Genomic DNA, 23420 nt, shown 5'->3' with positions numbered 1-23420 from the left:
TTTCTCTCTGTTTTTTTAGCAAATGAATAAACTTTGTTGTTGTTTTTTGATTGGTACGTTTCCCCTCTGTCTCCATTCATACCTTGCACTGCCTGTACTAATCAGACACAGCTGTATCTCAGTCTCCCTAAATGAGCAGAGTGTTCAACTTAAATGGCATTTATTAACTACAATGAGCTCCCCTGGGTGATCGCTACAGTTTGTGTTTCTTCTTATTCTTTTCTAGAGCTGTTTTTAGCCAGCTCATTTGCACACATTGCCTATTATGGTGTTGAAAACGGATGGTATTGATAGAGACCCAAGCATGTTAAAACTATGGTTATTACAAATCTACAGGTGCTTCCTAGCATGTGCTTGCTTGTGTGTTAAAAGGCTTTTTAGAGCTACGCATGCACAAATACCTTAATAACTGAAAATATATACACTGCTCAAAAAAATAAAGGGAACACTTAAACAACACAATGTAACTTCACGTCATCCACACTTCATGTTCAGATAGGAAGCAACACTGATTGTGAATCAATTTCAACTGCTCTTGTGCAAATGGAACAGACAACAGGTAGAAATGAGAGATTTTCAACTGATTTCAAAGATTTTTATTAATTGAGATCTAGGATGTGTTATTTTAGTGTTCCCTTTATTTTTTTGAGCAGTATATTTAAAATACATTGTCATTAGTGGTAATGGTTGTACAATTAGCACAAATCACACAGCATTCCCTGTTTTTTAATGATAACCAGGTCACAGTCACAGTATGACAATAATGACCTTGTGGGTTTGTCAGTTGGAGCACATTTTGCTCCATTTTAATAATTAATAATATAATTAATAATTTCAGAAATTTGTCTGAAACTTTATCTCGCAACAATGAAACAGACTCCTATTTGCGTTCCATGAAGACAGACTCATTAAACATTACATGTTCATTCAAAACAATGACGCTGTGGTTACACGTGTAAACTGTAAAAAGGGAGGTGTCTTCACTTTTACCTTCAACTTGAACAGAAGGGCTTCATTTAATCCCTTTGAGAATCATTCAGTCAGAGGAGAGGCAGCAGCTTTTCCTGACTAGTGCTGAGTAATTGTTGAGTAATATGAGACTCTTAGCAGACCTAGATTACATCCTCATGTTACCCAGGTCATAGTGAATTATGCATAGATGTCAGGTAGATCTTATGTCCCTCAATTAGCACCAGAATCTACCAGAATCATTCGGATGGATGTAGGACGCTCAAATAATCTTTGATATATGGATGGTTGGTGATGGGGTTGGATTGGGTGTCTTTAGATTGCTTCTCCTCTCTCGTCTTGCTGGGGTGATCCTGCCTCGCTCCACCCGGTTCTCTGCCTAACCTTTGACTGGTGGTCCCATGCCACAAGCCCAGTGTCCCATGAGGCTATGATTCGATTTCCTCAACAATGGAAATTCAATCAGGGTAATGGTGGAGCAGCGATAGGCCAAAATCTTCACCTCCCTTTCTCTTGCTCTCTCTCTCTCTTTCTCTCTCTCTCTCTCTCTCTCTCACTCTCTCTCTCTCTCTCTCTCTCTCTCTCTCTCTCTCTCTCTCTCTCTCTCTCTCTCTGTCTCTCCCTGGGTAACACTGAGATATATGGATGGAGCTACTCGAAGTGTCTGGCAGGCCTGCAGAGAGAGCTGAAGGGAGTTGTAAAGACTTTTGCCTGAATAAAATCAACACAGTGGTAAGTTTGCTGATGGCTTTAAAGATTGCAATATCTGTGTGCAATATCAAATTTATGCATCAAGGTGCGAACGGGCATACTCAACATATGAATAGTTGGGGAAAGTAAAATAAATATATATTTACATAGGCGGCAGCTCTGTGTTCATCTGGTTGCTTTGCCTTGAACAACTGCTGCAGGTCTTTGTTTGTATTGCAACCCTAAGGAAAGAGCTGATTTGAAAGTGCTATTTGGTGAGTGTTTAGTCATAGAGTGGTCCTCGAATAGCAAGACTTTTTGCTTTTGAGTAGTCCAGTGCAGCCTGGTATAATTCTGCAGCATTCAGAGGCTATATGAGGCAGAGCTTAGCATCACTTTAGCATGAACCCTGTCATCATGTCCCCCCGATGGGAACTAAGGAGCTCTTGCTGTTGAGCACAATGGACAAGACTAACATTTTAGCTTTATGGAGAGGTGGGGAGCAAAGTCTTTAAAACCCACTAGCTTTCTTAATACATAATCATGATGTAAATATGGAGAAGATGTGTGTTGCGCCCATCTGCTCCCAGCAGGTTTAATTGAAATACTCTGACAAAGTGCAGGGCAGCCGAAAATTGGTAAATATTGTATTAATATCAGTGTGCCACAGAGAAACACCGTGAACATTTATGGAAATGCGAAGTTTATATGCAGAGAGCGCAGTTCTCTGTCTTCTGCCAGGGGAAAAGGAGTGTGTCTGCATACACAACACATCATTTAACATATTTTCATCTCACCTCTTTCACTCTGAATGGGGAAACAACCAGGTCACCTTCAATGATTGCTCAGTGCAGCGCAGTATACGTGCGGTACAGGGGCGCCATGACCCCGGCTATGACTGTCAGAGTGTCATTATCATAACAAGAGCACAGAGAAAAGGGTTAATTAAAGTTACAATGTCAGTGCATGAATGTTGCATCAGTTTGCCAGTGCCATAAGAACCACACAGGTTTGGCCTTGCCATTCTGACTCAAATCAGTGTTGATGAAGTGTCAGAATGGAGAATAGAGTTTCTTTCATTCACCCAGTGCATTCAAATGAGGAAGAAAGCTCCCAAGTCTTGGCTAATGGATGAAGGGTTTGGTGCCTTGATGCAGCTACGAAAGTGCTGCGTGTTTTGGATCTGAACCTTACACAAGTACAACTCACATTTTGACTATTTTTTGTAGAAATGTAAAATTGGCACCACATCTACATTGTTCTTTTTGTTGATATGGCATTAGTAATAAAATGTGTGGGAGAACGACACTCTTTCTAATGTATTTCATACATTATAAAATGTATTTTAGAGCATTTTCAGAACCTACCTGCCTTCTCTAGCCACCTGAGAGTTGTTTGCCAGCTTGTTATGGCATGATAGTGAAGGGAATCCTCAGAGTGGAGGTATGAAATCCATTATAAAACATAATTTGGCAGATTACATATCAAGTCATTCACTGAGTTTTACAGCACATTTCCGTATTTATTTTGCCAATGCTACAATATGAATAAAGGCCAGGGGCAAGTCGATAACAGAACAGTTAGCAGAAGTTACATCACGTGTCAAATTCATCCCAGAAGATGCTGCAGAAAGCAGTTTTAATATAAGACATACACCACTGTTTGTGTTTAGAAATACGTGTTTACACATGACTGAAACAAACTCCCCTCCAATTTCTTGGATTTGAAAATGTTTGAAGAATACAGTCGGCCTCTATAATGTAAAATGTTTGAAGAATACAGTCGGCCTCTATAATGTAAAATGTTTGAAGAATACAGTCGGCCTCTATAATGTAAAATGTTTGAAGAATACAGTCGGCCTCTATGATGTAAAACAAATCAGATCATAAAGCTGATGCATATACTCTGTACATGTGCTTGGCTCTTTTAGAAGGCATGTTAACCTCCCTGAATAGTAAACTATGTAATCAATATATTTGCCATATAACATCACAGTCAGTAATTGCAGAGACTGCACCACTGTTGACCTACACAGCTATCTCTGTGTTCATGATGGAGAGCACGCTAAAGTGATAAATAATGCATTTCTGTAGGCGTTGTCTTGTGACTTTTTCTTTGTTGTTACTGTTTTAAAACCTCTATTGATGCAGTATAAACAAAAACAGGCCTGCCAACTGCTTCTCATCAGAGCCTTTAAAGACCAAATGTAAAATGTTTCACAGCACACTTTGATTTTGATCAGTTGGAGGAGTACACCTGTTCAAACGGTTGCCTGATCGCGGTCCTGCCCGGTCAGGATGGTTAGCCCTCCACGCTCTTAAATGATCAGTTCAGAAAGGCCACGTGGCCGTGAGAGGATTACACTGCTGTTATGGTTTTGACCCTTTTATGGTGCAGGATTATAGGGGTCTTAACGGCAAACCTAATTACAAGCAAACTGTTTTCCAAGTCATCAACGCCATGTCTATAACCTTTAAAGTTAGTCATCTAATGAAGGGATTTGTGGTGCGGGCAAAATGTGTCAGCAAAGACTGTTATTCCCTGTAACCCCACAGTTGCTGCCTTACCTGTATTCCCTTCAAGACCACAGTTGTAACGTACTGATTAGACAGACAAGGATCCGCTTTTATTGAAACAGCGATTACAGAGTGATCAAACAGGCGAGTAACTCTGTTCAGGGTGTGTGGTGCAGGAGTGCTGTGATCGTAGTCAGGAAAGTCCAGGGTCACGCCGGTGAGACAGAAGCCAGAAGGTACAAAGGGACTAGGCAGGGGACGAGGTCTAGGAGGAGAGCAGAGGTCGGTACATGGGAAAGCAGTAACACTGAGAAAACGCTTGGTATGTGGCATGGCAACAATACTTCGCAACCCGGAAGAGAGAGGAGGAAGCTTAAATAGTTGCGAAAGGGGAGGGGCGATGAGTGGCAGGTGAACCGCATCACACGGTGATCATGTGCTGTTCCTGACAACAGTGGTGGTTGTAGGGGGGTCAGATTGGGGTCAGTGGCTGTCCTCATGTAGGAGGACCATGGGGAAAGCCCCATTTGGTACAATGGGCACTGAATAGCACAGAACTGCAACTATATGAAATTTCTAATGATAAATCACTACAATCACATATCAGAACATGTCTGTGGATTTCATAGATTATGCGTTCAAATTCAAATTTAATATGCTTACACTTCATTTTTAACAAAAATTGGTTGTAGTTCTCTTTCAGCCGCAGGACTGTTAGACACAAGTCGCTGTATTGCAATGTATTACATTTAGTCATGATTCGTGACTAATTGATTTAACTTCTACATTATGTTCTCTAAGCTTATTCACTTGCTTATTCACGAATCCCAACAAACTATTATTTTACTACTATTATTAAATTCCTCTTGGCTCTTGGCCTATTTCTCTTAGCTGCTGTATGTGCTTTTGCCTTTGAGGTTAGACTGTCTGCTTCTACTCTGGGTTGGACATCTGTAATCTGTGTTGTGGAAAAGTGAACAGAGGAAAACGAGCAATGATGATTATACCGCACAAAGGAATGACATCCCATTAGCAGGTATTTAACGGTCACTCTGGACTCAGTTCTGATGATGACTATCATTTCTCCTGATTGAGGTGTCAACAGGGCCTTTGTGTGGGGTTACAGACATCTCAGGACAAGGCGCTGCACGGTTGCGGCACAACTGAAATTCATCAGTCTTTATTATCCGTCTCTTCATCTTGCTCTGCTATTATCTGAGATTAATTACAATTTCTGAGACATGTCAGAGAGATCGGGTAGGGCCTTCACCTCAGACGGATGGCCATCAAAACACGTACGAGATGCACAGACACACACACAATGTGTTGTAATGAAGACGAATGCTGAGTCTCAACTGATATACTCAAGGGAAGATAGATTAGTGTGATGGAGTATTTCTAAGTAAATGGATTGCCTGATGATCACGAACACTAACGCTATTTCCAGTTTTGGCCTGTTGAGGAGCAAATCATCTCATTATTCTCTCATTAATCTGATTGCAAATGAGGAGAAAGTTTTATAATTCTGTGACAGTGTAAGGAGACGTTAGCTTTCGGGTTTTGGATAATTCTTACCAACCCATATGACAATAATGTAGACAAGAGCAACATCTTTGGCGAGCTATCCTCGATTGTGTATTGATGTTTGAAAAACACACATGTAATGACAAGTTTCTGCCACATGGGGGCAGAGTGATGTGTGCGTTACACCCCGTAGTTCTTCATGTTAATCATCGGCCTGGCTTCAACCAGCGCAGGAGAGTCCTGTGGAGCACAGGGGATCACGTTCAACTGTAAGGAGTGATTTATAAGATGGATGTGTAATGCAGTGCAGTGAAAATGTTCTGGACATTCGGTTTTTAGTTGTGCATTTGCCTATATTTGTATATCGTTGAGTCACAAACATTTAAACAGTGCGTTTTGCTCCTTGCAGAAATCTCTTCTATACTTTCTCCCCATCGTTTTTCTAACAAGTGTGAACTACTTAGACAAAGGCGTTTTTTATTAGCCCCTAAAAAAACAGTACCTGATTGCTTCAATTTAATTTTATGTTTTGCTTTACTGGTCCCCAGGGCTTTGTAAAAAGGGAAAACAGAAATATAAACGGCCAACGCTGGACTTGACGCTTTTTAGAGGGACGATTCTTCTTTGAAAGGTGTCAGTAATACGCAGACCATCTCAACAGGGATATGGAAACCAGTGTGTTTAACATAATATTATTATTTTCTACAAATGTGAGGATGATGATGTTGAACCGTGAATGTGGAGGTCATTATGGTCCTTGTACCTGCTCTTTCGTCATTTGAGACGGTTATTTTTAGCTTGGAGCTTTTGAGCACTGAGATTGGATGTCGGTTCTGAAAGTCTCGTAGGGTGAGTAAGGGCTAAATATACATACTGTTGCCACGAATGTCGGGTTATGCTCATCTCAACACAGCTCGGTTTGTGATATACCGCCCCGCCCTGCGCGTTCACCTGCTCTGATGTTGTTCTTTTTGAGTCGTTTCCCTCCGAAGTGGATGTTGCCCACAGGTGTGAAATTTTAACCACTGTGACAAGAAAAACCCCACTCCAATTTGTGTTTTGTAGACATTGTGTGCGTTGTTCTCTCACCTCTCTCTCTCTCTCTCTCTCTCTCTCTCACACACACACACACACACACATACACACACACACACACACACACACACACACACACACACACACACACACACACACACACACACACACACACACAGTGTCATGAAAGGGGTTTTCGGTGTTCTACTTTCAAAGTGTCTGGAGCAGTGCCCAACAGAAGAGACATTTCTCCTGAGAATTTGTCAGGCACAATTTGGAAAGGTGGAAGATCATTATTTTATGAGTGCATGTTATGGATACCTCTGTATGTGTGTATGTATGGGAGAGAGAGAGAGAGAGAGAGAGAGAGGAGAGAGAGAGAGAGAGAGAGAGAGAGAGAGAGAGAGAGCGCCCATGTGGAGGCAGTTTCCCCAGCATGTAAGCATATTTGACAGTTGTAAGGTGGAATTACATGCTGACGTAACATCTCCAAACTCATCTAGGAAACTAATTTTTCTAGAAGGTTCCTGCATTGATGTGAGTCTGTGTGAATGTATACATGTATAAGGAATACGGCCACTGTAAATCTTTCTGACGCAATCTGTATGCTCAAGGGCAGTGGGATTGAGAGAAATGGGCACTGGTTACACTGGTTAACTGGTCTACCTTTCGCCTTCAGTGCTGCCTGGGCTTGTTCTCCCCTGTCTTAAATTAAAGATCAGCGTCATGCATTATTCCCAGTGCTCCAGTTCAGAATGTCTCTGCCAATTCCTTTCGTCTGTCCCTCAGTTGGCATGGAATGTCGTACTGGTAAATGTCCAGAGAGAATTTTTCATTTAGCACGTCGTTGAGAAGCCAAGACCATGCGTGTTTTTCTCTCCCCCCCCCTTCTCTCTCTGTGTGTTTGTGTGTGCATGTGTGCGTGTATGTGCGCCCATGTGCACGTGTGTGTGTGTGTGAGAGAGAGAGAGTGAGAGTGTGATTGAGTGTGAGAGTGGAGAAGGTGCTCTATGTTCACTGACACTGCATCAATTATGAAGCACAAAGGTTTTATCCTCTGGCAGAGTTTTACACAGTATGCCTAAACAATGTTTTCTCTTTGTCTGAAAATAATCACTATTTTAACTACTGGTTGAGGAATTGTCTGTATTATGAAGATTAGGTGGTAAAAATTCCTTCAGTGCACAGACAAGCAGGCAATCTTATACAGAGACCAGAATCCAGGAGCAGGCGTGCTGTCTATAAAAGATCGGCTTCAATGTTACAGTCTGTATACACCACATGGTTATTTGGCTTTCACATTGCTGACAAAGGGTCAATTACCAGAAGTCAGCTGTGTGTTGTTTAGAGCACATAATGTATCAGCAGTCTCTCCATTCATATTGAGTTTCTGGGCAAACACCAGGTGTAAACATTAGTGTGCCTGACAGAGACAGCAAGTATAAAACCAAGGACTTTTCATAAATAAGGGCCTGGTTGCCATAGTAAAGAGAAACGTGTGTGTGTGTGTGTGTGTGTGTGTGTGAGAGAGAGAGAGAGAGAGAGAGAGAGAGAGAGAAATGTGAGGGACTGTGTCTGTGTGAGAATGAGCTTTAGAGTGGTTGTGTGTGAGAGAGTGAAAGTGGCTGTAATGGGAAGTGTGAAGGTTATTTCAGCAGTGCGCATCTGAATTAAACATTAACAGCAGAGTAATGTAATTAAGACCTCCCCCCTTTTCTCATTCTATCTCTCTCTCTCCATCTCCCTCTCTCATTCTCTCTCTCTCTCAATCTCCCTCTCTCATTCTCTCTCTCTCTCAATCTCCTTCTCCCTCTCTCATTCTCTCTATCTCTCTCTCTCCATCTCCCTCTCTCATTCTCTCTCTCTCTCAATCTCCTTCTCCCTTCCATTTGTCTCTTCCACATCAAAACATCACAACACCGCAACATCATTGAACAGAAGCCACTTAGCACCTCTCCCTCTCTTCCCTCCAACAGAAGAATGAAACCATCTCTGACCTTCAGATCAAGTGCGCGGGTGTTGTACACCGTGCCTGCGCCCACGCCAGATTTAACGTCAAGTGCTTGCTCGGACTTGCGCACACGCGTGCGTGGGGACGGGCTCGAACTCCGCAAGGGGAGGATGCAAAGTTCCTGGAAAATGGAGGAGAGATTTGCATTCGTTTGTTCTCAGCCAAATGGAAGGGAAGAAGTGTGTAGTGCCAAGGAGACAAGGGACAGGTTTGGGAGCCGGTGCGTGTGAACAGGCTTGGCTATATGTGCAGTTTGTGTATGCGTGTGAGTGCTTATGTGTGTTTTTAGAGAGGATTTCTGTGCACTTTAGACATCATGCACGTGTGCTGTCTCTGGATCAGGCTGCGATTAGCACGAGGGTCTGGAATCTAGAAGCTCAAGGGCACCTAACAATTTATGTGTGTTTTTGTAGAGAGCCCTATATGATGGCATTTGTAAACAGCACACACAGATAAACAACACATAAACATGCACACATTATCCGAACCCTTTAATGCTTTTAAGTGCAGGTACAGGCCATTAGATTGACTCCACACACACACACACACACACACACACACACACACACACACACACACACACACACACACACACACATTTCACTCCCTCTGCTCTTCTCATGTCCTCTCCACCAGGATCAGACAAAAAGCCTCGTCACCCCCTCATGTGCTGACCAGCTGGGGGTTGCCTGTGTCATTTAGCTGACAGCAGGTCCCAAGTGGACCTCACACACAATTGGCTCCCAAATATTCCTAGGGGTTCCTGGAGCATCAAAGCCCTGGAAAGTTCCCAGTTGAACTCTACACTGTAGACCAGACACGCCATGTCATTTTAAAAGGAAAAGCGAAAGAGTGTCCGTGTCTCATAAATACTCCATACACACCTCCAGACAAACACAGGAAGAGTCCCCCCCTGCCCATGCACACAGGAGAGACAGGCAAAGTGACAGAGCTGACATTTCAGATTGGTGTTATGCATTCGGCAAAGTGCAGCGTGCCCGGCGTCTATAAGCACTGCGTCAATGTGCAGACGTCTCGTGCACACGGTTCTGATGTGATCCGAACGTCATTCCATTCGTCTGTCCTCTGGGTGTGGAGTCTGAGCTCCGGGCTGTGGTTTGATGATGAGATTTAACAGCCTCCGTCAAGCTCAGTCAGCCGGCGGAGACCACCACGGGCCAACCGACGTGCCTCTACACAGAAAGACCTGCCATTTAAATTTTCTCCAAATGAAGATTTACACCAGGGCGGCTTCTCCTATGCTGGTTTTCTCTGTTTCTCCCTCTCCTTCTCTCTCTCTCTCTCTCTCTCTCTCTCAAGGGCAAACCCCAGTAAAGCTGGAAGGAAGAGATAGAGCACGGGGCCTAAGCCCTCTCAGCACACCCACAGAACTGCAGCCCACCTCTGGCTGCGACCATCTCCATCTCTCTCTCTCATCTGCCTTATCTCCACTGGTGAAGCAGAGCTCCAGGGCCGAGCAGACGCCCGCCTCTTACCTCACAGATCAGTAACTGCCCACCAAGTCTTTTGTTGAAGAACTGCTCCATTACTTGTTAAAGAGGGAAGAGCTGCTAATACATCTTTTGCATGTCAGCCAAGTACTAAATAATTTTTCGCTTTAATACCGTAGTGCTATTTTTGGAGCTGGAGCCTGTTCACGTATAAGCCTGGTTGTCACGGTGTTTGGTTATTAGGTGATTCACAGATGTGAAGATGGCATTTGTGTGTGTGTGAAGGGGGGGGCCCGTGTCGTGAATGTTTATGTGAAATATAGTGTGTTGGAATATGGTGAGTCTGGCGGCTGTGCCGGAGGTATTATTATCCAGAGGAGGGAGATGTCGGTTTGCTACAGGAGCGTGTTCCTTGACCACAGCCGGGTTCCATTTTCAGCCGCTGCTGGAAAGCCCCTCTCAATAACTCCACACTAAATATATCACCCCCAGACAGAAATGAACTCCCTCCTTAAGCCAAGCAGCTCCGCAAGCCTGTTGGATCCACAGGAAGATCAGCGCCGGCCTGAACCAGAACTCCCTTTCAGAGAGAGACACCCAGGGGAAGATAGTTTATGGCCAGTTTATAGTTAAAGGTAGTTTATGCCTAGTTTATAGCTACGGTAGTTTATGGCTAGTTTAAAGCTAAGGTAGTTTATGAGTAGTTCATAGCTAAGGTAGTATAAGACTAGCCCTGTGTTATTTTCAGAGTATTACCAGAGTAAACTTACCATGACGATTACGAACATTAATAACATAGGGTATCCTGTAGTCGGTTAGTGCTGGAGCTAAAGGCATTGAACTTCTTAGCAAAGAATTTTCTTAAGCACAGAAAGGATTTTGCACAGAAGGAGGGAAGAGAGTGAGTGAAAGGCGATAATTTGATCCAGGGGGAGATTATTCCTGAAAACAGCCACTTTGAATTTTGTGCTGTTCATCCTTTTGTTATGGCAGTTTCGCTCAGACATGGTTTTTCAAAGAAAGTGACGCAGAGAGAGAGAGAGAGTTGCGTGTGCCAGTGATTACACGGGAGTGCTCTCTCTTCCCCACACAACCTCTCACCCTCCATCTCTCACAGGATCCCGTACGGAAGAGCTACCGAGGGAGCGCTTGGTTCGAAAAGAGATTTTTCTGACTAAAACGGGATGGTTGTGCAGCCCGAAGGCCCGATAAGTGTGCAGAAAATGACTTTTTAGCATTTTCGCTTCCTGAGGATAAAAAAGCAGACCTAAGCTTTTAGGAGATCTAAGCTTTTTTCTTTCTTTCTTTCTTTTTTTTGTGATATGGCTGTGACTTGCAGTTGCCATAGCAGCAGGATTGCACCCAGCAAAAGTAGCACTGGTTTGATGTTTTAGATGAAAGGCAGAATTTTGTGCCATTACTGTACATTAAAGCCTGTGTGAATCAAACAGGGTTGTTTTTTTCCTGATAACCTCATTTTTTGCTGTTTATCCTCTTTTAAGAAAGTTTTTTTTTTTGGGGGGGGGGGGTTATTTGTTCAAACATGATCAAGGGAATGAACTTGTCTTACGACTTTACATAGTTTTTTGGGTTGTGGTGCCAATAATATCAAAACATTTTTAAAGAGCGATCATTTGGGTTAAAACGTTGAGCCCTGGTGGTTACTCACACTCACACCCCCCTCAGCCCCTCTGGGATGTGTTAGAGGGCTTCTGGAGGGTTGCTGTGCAGTACGCTGCTGCCCCCTCTAGGAGGGCCCCATTCTAGACACGCACATCTCATCTCTGCACCAATGGCAGCAGCTCGTTCACAGAGGAGGGGGAGCCCTGTAATCAAACATAAAGTTTGCTATCATTGGAAAGAGTTTAACTACAGAGCCAGAGTGGCTAATCGGGACATTCCCGATGGGCCGGCTCATGTCAATCTCTAGTTTGGGCCGATTGGGAGGGGAAATAATTTTGGGCCAGATTTGGGCATGAAACTCCCGAGCTGAAAAAGGGGCCCACTCCGGCCCTGCCCAGACCCAAACCCAGACATCTCCCCTGGTCTGCAGGCTTTCTAGAAGAATTCCATTCAGTTTCGTTCCTCTCATCTCCGTTCTGAAGTCTGTAATCATTTCAGTTTGGTAAAACATCAGTACAATATTAAGTACATTATATTTTTAAATAGACTTCTACATCATCCAGGAACAAATGCTCCTTCTTAAAACTAAAACTTTGGTTTAGTGAGAGTTTTCATGAAAATATACATTGAATGTACAACATACTCAAAGTGTTGTGTGGTGTACTGGCATAATGTTACAGAGCAGAATGTCAGCTATAATTTCAGAGTGTTCACATCATTACACATCAGTGCTCGGTGACGCGTGGGTGAACTTTGTAGAAACAGTCCTCTTTTGGTCAAGGGACCAAAAGTTACAAAAATAAATCTAAAATAAAACTGTCATGTTTGGTACTTGGTACATGTTTTTGCACACGATGACATCCTCTAGCCTGTCACGCAGTGTCATTCCTGTGGAGGCCCTGTCAGACCTGTCATTCGTGCTGTGGGAGGAGTTTGCTCCTCAGTCTGATCCTCAGTGACTCTAAGGATGCTAAGGATGCCAGCCAGGTCACGTGAGCGGCTTGACCACACGTGAGCAACTTGACCACAAGCGAGCAGTTTGACCGGCCGAGAACACTGATAGACATTTGAGTGGCAGGTTTGCTTCCATAGTCCGTCTGGGACGTCAAGCGCCGTCTGCCGGGTTTCGCTGCGTGACGTTTGACGTGAGTTCCTGTTTCGCATGTGAGGCGGTGTGAATGCATTTCAGCTGATGACTTTGCTCAGTATCAACCCTGCCTCAGTCCTCATTTTTTCCTCTGAACATTCCTCTTTCTGTCCCTCTGGTGCAGATTATTCTTCATCTTTTAAGTCTCCCCCAGGCTTTTCATGAACTTTTTAGCAAACTGTAACCTGGTCCTTTTGTTCTTTTCTCGTTTTTTGAAGACAAAAACGAGCGTTCCACAGCGTGTGCTGAGGCCCTCGGAGGTCTTACAGATATATACTTCTGTATGTGCTAACGTCTCCGACACCTCAGTGCCTGCATGTTGGATAATGTTGCTGAGGTGTTCAGCAGCTTGTCTTCATGGCCAGGTATTGTTCAGTCACTCCTGTGTCGTTTGATTGTGGCCTGCTGGTTGTTTTGCTATTGCTAAGCTCTGCAGTGTGTTCTCGTGATTTACTACCATCCTAGTACCTCATGTGAGGTCCACGCTCCAGATGTAACACCCTCCAGATGTAACACTGTCTTGCGCCATCGCTTACGGTCATATATGTAGGTTAAGGATTCTCACACCCATGTGTCCCTCTTTCAAGGGACATTGTTGGACATTGCCACACTGTTTGTGGACCATAGTCTTGTGTATCTCACGATATGCTACAGATGGCTTCACTTTCTAATTCTATCCATTTTTTTTCTTTGCTTATTGCCAGTAATGGGTGTCATTTTTCTGTCATCTGTGAACACTTGCGTCCACAAAAGTATGTCAGGATGGCCTGGCCTCTTGGCCATGACAGGTTTTTGATTAAAAATGAATTGTGACACATTTCTTCATTGATGTCTTGTGATAAATGTGCATTTGCGTTCCATCTCACTAAGCAAAGTAGTGCAGTGCATCTCTCTGTTTCATCTTTTTCATGCCATACATTAACTTACAAATAAAATATTTCATTGTAAATGGTTCAGGATGAATTGCACAAAATACAATATTTCATTGTAAATGGTTCAGAATGAATTGCACCTTTTGCCCTTGCTTTCAATAATTTTGATATGGATCTGCGTTCGTATAAACACACACACACACACACACACACACACACACACACACACACACACACATATTCGGGCGTAACCACACACACACTCACTTTGTGACTCCTTGCGCGACCAGCAGCCCTGGCATAATGTGGTATTATATTTTGGGCCTCCTGTGATGTCAGGGTGCTCTTTAAGCAGGGCTGGAGCATTGGTGGACTATTTGGAAGAGTAGTGCACCCGAGCGGTGAATGCTGACCCGAACTTGTCTGGGTGTGAAACAGGGCACTCACGCTCGAGTGCAGCCCAGACCTGTGGCCCTGTGTCAAATCTCACTCACAGCTTTGCGACTAATCTGCACGTTTGCTGAGTGTACTGCAGCGATAGTGAACGGTGTTCTGCAACTCTACAACCCATTCAAATGCTCTTCGTGTATGTATGCAGAGAAAATTTAGTTTTGTTTGAGCAACCTGATGAAAATATTAAATCTAGGACTAGAGCTGCTATGGTTTTCTTACAATAATGTGCAACGTTAGCCAATCTTAAAATTCAGCCTTAAACTTATTACATATCATAAACCACCATTATCTTCTAAACTTAACCTTAATTTGTACCTTTCTCCCCTCAGGGAACCCTTCATCCCCACGTGTTAAAGAACTGGAGCATTCGTGGTCTCTCCAGTAGCAGTCAAGCCTATAGGCTCAGCTTTATTATCATATATCGTCATCCTCCCCCATGACTGATGGGTGAAGATGTTCTGGGGCACATCACTGTCACTAATAGCTTTGTGATTGAGAATTTAGCAGGCTGAGGAGAGAGGGGGTTGTTGACACAATGCCAGGACTGCAGAACAGAACATAATGAGTCCAGCACTCTTTGACAGGCTGGACTCAATGTGTCAGAGCAGCAGTGGGATTGAGCTTGTGTCTGCTGCAGAAGACTCACGTATGGGTGTGCAGTGGTTTCGCCCGCCATCTTCCAGGAGATCCACTCCATCCTTCCCATTAGTGCTCCAGCAAAACTCGATGCTCTTTTACTTATGCACTTTTAAACGATTCAGGCAAGCGTGCCGGGGCTGAGAATGAAAACCAGCCCTTAAACAGCAATTCATTTCGCTGGAATTAATGGAATCTCATTCTGTAAAACTTTCCCAGTCTGATTTTTTTCTTCTTCTGCAGAATGCAGTGAGCTGAAACCCCATTGGCAGAGACAGACCTCTCCTTTATTAGCGGCTGTATCAGAGGAACCCGGCAGCTGAGGTGGCGGCAAAGTGTCGCCATGCATGTGAAATACGGCTCCTCTCTGGGTGGGAGACGGGCCGTGAGAGGACACTCGAGTCCTCTGGAGAAGAGATGAGAGACGGTGTGAATCCAGGCCAAAGGTAGCTGTGACATTAAGGGAACTGTTAATAGAGCCCTTAGTCCAAACTCTCCTCCCCTGTAGCTTATTAGCACTGTGGCCGGAGTGGCGCATTTCACGGATCTGAGTAAAGATAAGCCAAAAGTAACCATAGGATAAGCCAAAAGTATCAAACTTGAGTCAAATCTCTGACCTCTGACACTGACACTTGCGTTTCCCCACTAATCTATCCATCAAGGCGTTGGCGCTCTCATTTTCAGAGGCAACGGATTTCACTGGTGTGCTGTGCCTTTAGGCAGCAACAAAGCTCAGGTGTGGCCAACGGTCAAGCCAATCACGTTGTGTCGTGCGAAGGTCAAACACCCTACGGTGGTCCGGAAGGTCTTTGTGGCACGCACCAATGTGGCTTATGTAGAAAAGGCCATGTTCATTCGAACACAACATGTTATTTTGTGCCTGATCTGTGTACAGTGACAAATATCTTCACACTTCCTTTTGAAAATAGCAGAAACATGCAAGAAAATCCATTCAGCCTTGAATAAATATTCTTTCGCTTTATTTTCCTTTTGGTATAACTGTAGCTTTTTTGTGTGATAAGATGGTGGCAGCTGAAGAAATTTAGCTTTCTTCTTCCACTAATAACAGGATACAGAATATCCTTGATGCTTGTCTCTCAGCACTGAAGCTCAGTAAGTCTATACAGTGTCTCTCTGTCTCTGAAGGCTGTGAATAATTCTGCAATCTTTATTGTTTTACAATGATAAACTTTGTCATTACAAGGATAATGGAAAAAAAAACATTTGAGGGGAATTTTAATGTCAGGATGCTATTAGCTTTCAGAGTAAAACAATTCATATTTACTTGCATATATTAGGCTGACAAATGTGTTTGTATTAGTGCAAGTCTAATTATGCTACACAGCTATAAGAGAGTCATTACAAAAGCGAGGAAATGTCTCATTTGCTTTGCTCTGCGTTTCTAAGCTGTTCTCCATTTTTCATCCCCTTGATGTGAAAATGACAGTATAAAATGTTTAAGTAGGTTTTAAATTACTTTCCTGTGCACTTTGGTCTAGAAGGTGAAACTGTTATTTGTGCTTTGATAAGCTTTTGGCTCCCAGCTAAGTTGGCCGATAAAGGAGCTCATCTGAAAGGCATTCATGTTTGGATTCTGTGATAAAATAGCAAGATATTTACTGTGTATCTGAACATGTGACAATGTGACTTTTATTATGAAAGACATCTATCGTCTGGCAGTCTTGACACTGACTTGCAATGACTTGTTGTAGCAGCTGATGTCACCTGATTAGACATCCCTTGTAATTCTGTGAGCACATTTGACGATAGACGAATGCGTTTAATGTAGATTGATAAGCATGTAAGCACCGCATAAGACTTATATAAGACTAAATCAATCACAAGTAATACACAAACACACGTGGTTACTATCAGTTTGGTCGCCGTCCCCCCCTGACACCAGCTTATGCAGCTTACAAGGTGCTGATCCTGATACTCGGTACTCTAACACATAAGCCCCAGGGGTGGCTGGATGTAAATGTCTCATAATTTTATTTGAGCAATTGCAGCAATCAAAGGCAGAAACAGGGGGTTAAAACCCAAGCTGTCGAGGCTAATGTGGGCAAATCCAGCACACCAAGAAACAAACTAACAAGGCAGAAATGCAGAAAACACTCAGCATGGTGGAAACAAAAACATGAAGAACAGAGCTTAAAACCCTTCGCAGTAACGAGGGCAAACTGAGGCGGGACTTCACAGAAGCTGCTGACCCCATACAGGGATGACATCAAAAACAAGTTCTTCTTGTGAGGCGACCTTGGATGTGTAAAGCATTATAACTAGCATTAGAACTAGTGTTAGAACTACAAATATAAGAAGTAAATCAAGGATTGGTAACTTAACTTAAGAAATGATGAATAAATAAGATGATCGATGCAGGGGTGATAGCCAAAGCCAGGGCAAGAGGAGTCAGGGGAGGTGATTTCTAGGAAAGGGCCGTCCCAAGCCGTCACAAGTCGTCCCACCTGTCTGTTTTGTTTCATTCACCTGCAGAGGATTTATGATGACAGTTGACAAATCACACGCCTCTGAAAATAAGCTGGGAGATTATTCTGGTGACACCTCAGTGCGTTTGTCACTCATCAACAGTTGCCCTGTGCTCCTGGTGAGAAATACTAAAACACAAATATGTATGTGGTGCACTGCGGCTCCAGAACTCTGGGAGCGTGAATTATGAGGGGGATTATGTCAAAGTGACAAAGTGAGGTGTAAGGTCCAGACTACTGATTCATCTGTGATAAAAGTTGTGGCAACCTTGACCTGCAGTAAAGGACACAGTGTGCACTGTCTGTATGATTTGTGTGTGTGTGTGTGTGTGTGTGTGTGTGTGTGTGTGTTTGTGTGCTTGTTTGTAAGAACTCACTGTTAGACATCAAAGAAACATCAAATACTCTTACAGCAAACTACAGTGCTCAAATGAACAGGTAGCTCAATATTCTGTGAGTGGTGGTTCTGTTCTTTCTCTTTTTTCGCCTCTCTGTCTCCCTTTTTCTCCTTCATGGAAATCTCGGCATGTCTTTAGTCAGCGGCCAGGGGGCTTCGGTGTACCTGACTACTTAACTCCCACGAAGGAGGAGGAGGGAGAGACACAGGGGGAGTCTGGCGCAGGGAGACGCCGCGGTGGGGAGGAACGTGACAAGTGGGTTAAAGAGAGACAGCTGTTTGGAGGGAGGGAGGAGGAGGAGGAGGGAGGGAAGGAGGGAGGGAGGGAGGGAGGGAGGGAGGGGGCGCTGACAGTTTCTGATCCTCCCCTGTGCCTCTACTTCAGTGTTCAACCATGAAAGGACAGTGAAGAACAGAAAACACTACACCCAAACAGAGGTGACAGAGTGTGTTAAGCATCGCACCCTGTTACATAAACAATGGCTGGGCCCTACAAATATGGCTGGTGTTTTAAATGGTTACTGAATGGCACATTGAACGATGATATTGCTGTGACATGAACAGGTGTAAATATGCATGTCCTGGATAAACCTTTATTATTTGAACACTAGTGTGTTGAGTTACACAGCGAGGTCCAGTATGTAAATGGCGACAAAGTCATTGGTTTAGTTCTGTACTCCAAAAATGAAACGCGTCACTGTAGGAAGAACCATCCAATGTTATTTGACTGGCCAAGTCAGTCACCTGCTCCGAACCTCACCTAGCAATCCCTGAGACAGCACAGCCAAGCGGAAATGCAAGAAGCTCATAGCAGGAACAGCGTTACAGGACTGACAGAGGGGGATTGTCGTTGACAGGAGAAAAAAAAACCTTCTCAACCAGGACAATTTGATTTATACTCATTTGTCCAATTAAATGCAGGGCTACGTACAAGAATGGACGATTCATAAGCGGTCTTCCCAATCTAGATGTAAATACCCTCACATTTAGTCATCCGTGGTGCACTTTACCCACAAAGTCATTGTTTCATTTCTCATCTGGTGTGTTGGAGCACGGAGCCACAACAACAAATAATTCACTGTCAGATTCCAATTACCTCCTAACGGCGCCACGCATCTGTCTAACGTTTTCCTTCTCCTGCGTCTCTTCCTCTTTCCTTGGCAGTAGTGTGCAGCGGGCCTGCAGTGTTCCGTGTTCCTCGCCTCCGTCTCTCCACGTTCCTGTCTGTACCTGGGGGGGCGGCAGAAGGCGTTCAGGCGCTTTTGGATCTTGCTCTGAAGCTCCTTGTACTGCCGTTGATGTGGAGTGGGAACATGGCTGGATTTTCTTTTCCCTGAGACACAAACGAGTCCAGAGGAGCAAGGAGGAGGTGCCGTTTAGCAACGCGTCACGCTGCTGTATCCGGCTTCATTACTGAAGCCTCTCTTTCACCGGCTGACAGTCCAGGGCCCCCTGACCTCCTGCTACAGCGAATAGGACAAGCTGTGCGCTCTCTGTCCCTCTGCCAGGCTCTCTCTCTCTCCCTGGGCCTCAAGTGCCCCAGCTGCACCGTGTGAACCGCCTCGGGCCCTCCGTTGCTACAGTGACCCAGTTTAAAGGCCATGTAGCTCGGCATCCCTCAGGCCAGTGGCAGGCTGCCACCTCATGCCCTGCAGTCCAGCTGGTTCACCTCTCAGCCATGTTTGGAGCTTCCCAGCTTTATGGGAGTTTTGGTGCTACACCAGAGAGTTACTGCTGACAGCAGATATGAGAGAAGTCTTCTACAGCAGGAGTTTCTCCGCTGTTGTAAAGGCACGAGCAACTTGATAACACATGCAAACTAATTGCCATTTGTAGTAGGGTATAATTTGGAGACTTGAATAAAAGTAATTTGGAGCTGGTGAAGCAACTCGTTACTTGCACTGCAGCTATTGTACTGTAGCAGAATCATGATCAGAACCGACCTGAAGCTTTATGATTCACAGTTTTGGCTTTGTTTAAAGTACAAAAAACTAAAACCAGAATCCTCAGTAAAAATGACCCACATTGACACTAGAGTCAGTACAACTGACCCATATTGAAACTGGAGTCAATGTCCTCAGTAAAACTGACCCACATTTTGTCTCATTCTCCCACATAGCCCCCAGCATGATATCATCTCTAATGATGAAATACAGGAGGGTGATATATTAGAGAAAGGCAGGGCACACCAGAAGGCTCAGGAAGTCTGGGGAAGAGGATTTCTGGGATTCAACAAGGAAGGCACGAAGGCCTCTAAAAAAAGCCCCTGCTGCTGATACGTAACGCTGGGAGGGCAGGGGAGAGGAGCCTTGGGAAATAAAGCCCTCCGTCCCTAAGCCCTCCGCAGAGAGAGTTCACGTAGCAAAGCTACAGGAGGAGCTGGTCTCCACCACCACTGGAGGATTGACAGGACCGCTGACCCGTCAGGCGACCTGCAGGACAGGACCAGCACTATCCGTCCAATTTGTGGAGTTCTACCACAGGTCCTTCTCCTCCCAGCAACCTAGAGCCACTTGCCGTCGGTGAGTGGAGCTGAAAGATCCTTCTGAATGTGGCCTTAATTGGTGTAATAGGCAATTTGAACAGATTCTTTTATTTTCAGGGTGGCAATACGGGTCAGGAAAGGTCGTAGGAATCATGCATTGCTCTGGTACTCAGGGAGAGTTTGAACATTTATGGGTGACAAATGACGTGCAAAAATTGAGGATGGATTTTTCAAACCTGCAGAACATACTCTGATTACATCAGCTACTATAAGTTGCATTTCACACACACACACACACACACACACACACACACACACACACACACACACACACACACACACACACACACACACACACACACACACACACACAAAAAATGCTGTAAAGAAAAACTCCTCTTTACAACCTTGAGAATGGTCAGAACATATCTGGTCTTGGATTCAATTAAAATGTTAGAGGGGATTTTGAGTTGAAAAGAGCTTTTGAGTCTTGTAGGTCTAGGGCTGTACATGAATTTGTATGTGGGAATCTAGCTCATTGTGTTTATTCTCCGCATGCTTTAGGATTATTACTTTATTACTGTAAGTTTATTTCAGTTTAGGAGTATTGAACTGTGCAGTGTTGTGAAAGCAAATCTAGGAGTTTGTAGGTCATGTGTGGATGGGCTTTGAGGTGACTCAGGAGTCAACAGGTACATTGATATTGAGAATATTTATGCACATCTATGATTTGCATATCACTTTCTTAATTTTGTCATTGTCATTTTGTCCTTTAAGTGCTTCTCTTTAGCAATATTGTAAATTTTATTTTGGCAGTAATGCACCCGCTGGCTCTTTTCAGCAGACCATTGTACAAAATCTGGATGGCTATGTTTGAACAATAGCCTGTCTCAGTGTGGAAGCCATTACGGTTCTAGTCTGCTCTTCTTCTTTAAAAATGAATGTATTTTTGCAATGATATTTGGAGTTTCCTTCACGGTGTAAAAATGCTTTCCACTTGGTGAGGCTGTACTTAATCAGAGGTCTTTAAAAACTGAACTGACCCAGAGTTCAGCTAAGCCGACTTTCGGTTGTCACCTCTGACTGGTTCTCCCTAATGTTCCAATCAGGAAACCCGACTCTTCTGGCCACACTGGTTTAAAATAAGGCTGATTTATTTTTGCAGGTTCATGGCGCCTAGATTACTTCACTTTGCTGTCATGCGAGCTCTCGACCGAACATAACTCGTCACAAGATAGGCTAGAACTGTTGACACATTTCAATCCACAAGACCTTTTCAGGTCACACGTTGATGCCTCTAGACCCACCACAAGCACCTTTGTGCATCGCAAGCCGACCAGCAACAAGCCAAGATCCTTATATCAATGAATAAGGAGAAATCCTCATCCCCAAAACACACAGTACCAAAGTACCTCCTGAAGGCATCTGAGGCATGACATGGAAGTAGCATTGAGCATGTTTATTTCAGGGAAGCCAATGTCCTAGACTCATCCCCCTTGACAGTTTGATGGGTTTATGCTAACATAACCCCCATGCCAGCATAGCAAAAATAGGGAGATAGGCCCAGGACGCTCTACTCTACCCACAATTCCCCTGGCTGTATGTCATAGGATTCAAGCACATAACAGCCAGCGTTTAAGAACCATCCACTCAATGTAGCATGCTACAATTTTTTAAGGACTCTTCAAGTCCTTATTTATGGCATGCACAACAAGTCATTTACAATTGCTGTTTGTAGTTCCAATAATCTTAAGATGAAAATATAAATTCTGAAACAATGACATATACAGGGAGAGCCAGACATATCGTAATTAGCGGCATCAGGAACAGCCAGGCATATCGTGATTAGTGGCAATGTTTGCATGTATTGTCATTTTTAAGTAGTTTAAAAATGGAGTTGCATCATTTAGAGCTTGATATGTAAATCCTGAGCCTTTGCTCATTTGTTCTAATATATTCGTGAATTCCAGTCTGAGAGAAAATAAACACTCATTTGCTGCAATTAATGATTCTGATGGGATAAACAACTGAATATTTATAATGCGGCTTTTAAAGGTTCTGCCAGCTACTTGTGAAATTTGTATAGTCCGACCATAAATATCTGAAACGCAGACGAAACAGTTGTATTAGTCCACATTAGTTCACATAAACCATACACAAGTCAACATAATATGAACTCCTAATGATGTGTTTTGGTATAATCAGATCAAAGGTATTGTCATGACTTGGTAATGCTGTGTGCAAAAAAACATTTACTAATCCTTACGGACTAAAGAAGTATTCGGGCATTTTTTATTATTTTTGCAGAAACCTAATTACGCACTTATTTCAACGTGACTAATAAAGCTTTATTATCGTTTGAGCATTTCGTTCCTATTTTGAAAAGACTGAGGATATCAAAGGATTTTTTAAACTGATAGCAGCTGTTCAAAAAATCTAAATGTTTATTTGCACTGCTGTTTGCGGATTTGAGGAAACGTGCATTATCTGAGGACCAGAACAGACCTAAACATGATCAGCATTGTAAACAGTCTGGACATCACGTCATTGCTCTGAACTATTAGAACAGACTTATGTGAACTGTAGAGCTGCTTTAACAACTGTACCAGATCAGAAATTAATGGCATATGTTGGTAACGTGATTGCTGTTATGAGTTAATTGTGTTATGGTGGTTGGGTTGTGATGTTGCACACGTTAGCACTAATGTTGCTTTTGTCTTTTGTGTGAGTGGAAAAAACACAAACATGCTAGGCTCAGATGCCGCACACACTCTTCAAATAATGAGAATGTTGAGAATAATGAGTGTGTGTGTGTGTGGGGGGGGGGGGGGGGTTGTGTGTACGTGTGTGAGAGAGAAAGAGAGAGAGAGAGAGAGAGGCACATGTGAATCCATCCCTGTAGGTATGGAAAAACCAAGATTGCCAGAAGCTTGTTATTTTAACAAGATTTTACAACAGAGCAAAACATAAATCCATATTCTGCCATGTTTAATTGGGTGTCCACTGATACATGTGTGTAATTGGTTTGAATTATGTCACCACATAAGGGGAAGACTTGATTCATTGAAGTTCCACTGTCACCCTGGCACCATGCTGTATGAATGCCTCTCTGCTAGCTATGTATA

The 23420-nt window shown here is 43.6% G+C and overlaps 1 protein-coding gene across 2 annotated transcripts in view; it reads left to right on the top strand.

The window, feature by feature from the left end:
• Nucleotides 1–847: 847 nt before the first annotated feature.
• The window catches only part of xirp2b (xin actin binding repeat containing 2b), a 39228-nt gene continuing 16655 nt past the window's right edge, over nt 848–23420 (top strand). The window contains exon 1 of one of the 2 annotated variants that reach the window (XM_077002953.1): nt 848–1701. In XM_077002953.1, the coding sequence (XP_076859068.1) occupies nt 1615–1701 (87 nt within the window). In that variant the 5' untranslated portion in view covers nt 848–1614. Of the gene's footprint in view, nt 1702–20105; nt 20333–23420 lie in introns of those variants that run through there. The other variant, XM_077002954.1, reaches the window with a different exon arrangement.

This window comes from Brachyhypopomus gauderio, chromosome 4 (assembly GCF_052324685.1).
Source record: "Brachyhypopomus gauderio isolate BG-103 chromosome 4, BGAUD_0.2, whole genome shotgun sequence".
Taxonomy (NCBI): Eukaryota; Metazoa; Chordata; class Actinopteri; order Gymnotiformes; family Hypopomidae; genus Brachyhypopomus; species Brachyhypopomus gauderio.
This window is presented reverse-complemented; position numbering and strand designations above follow the sequence as displayed.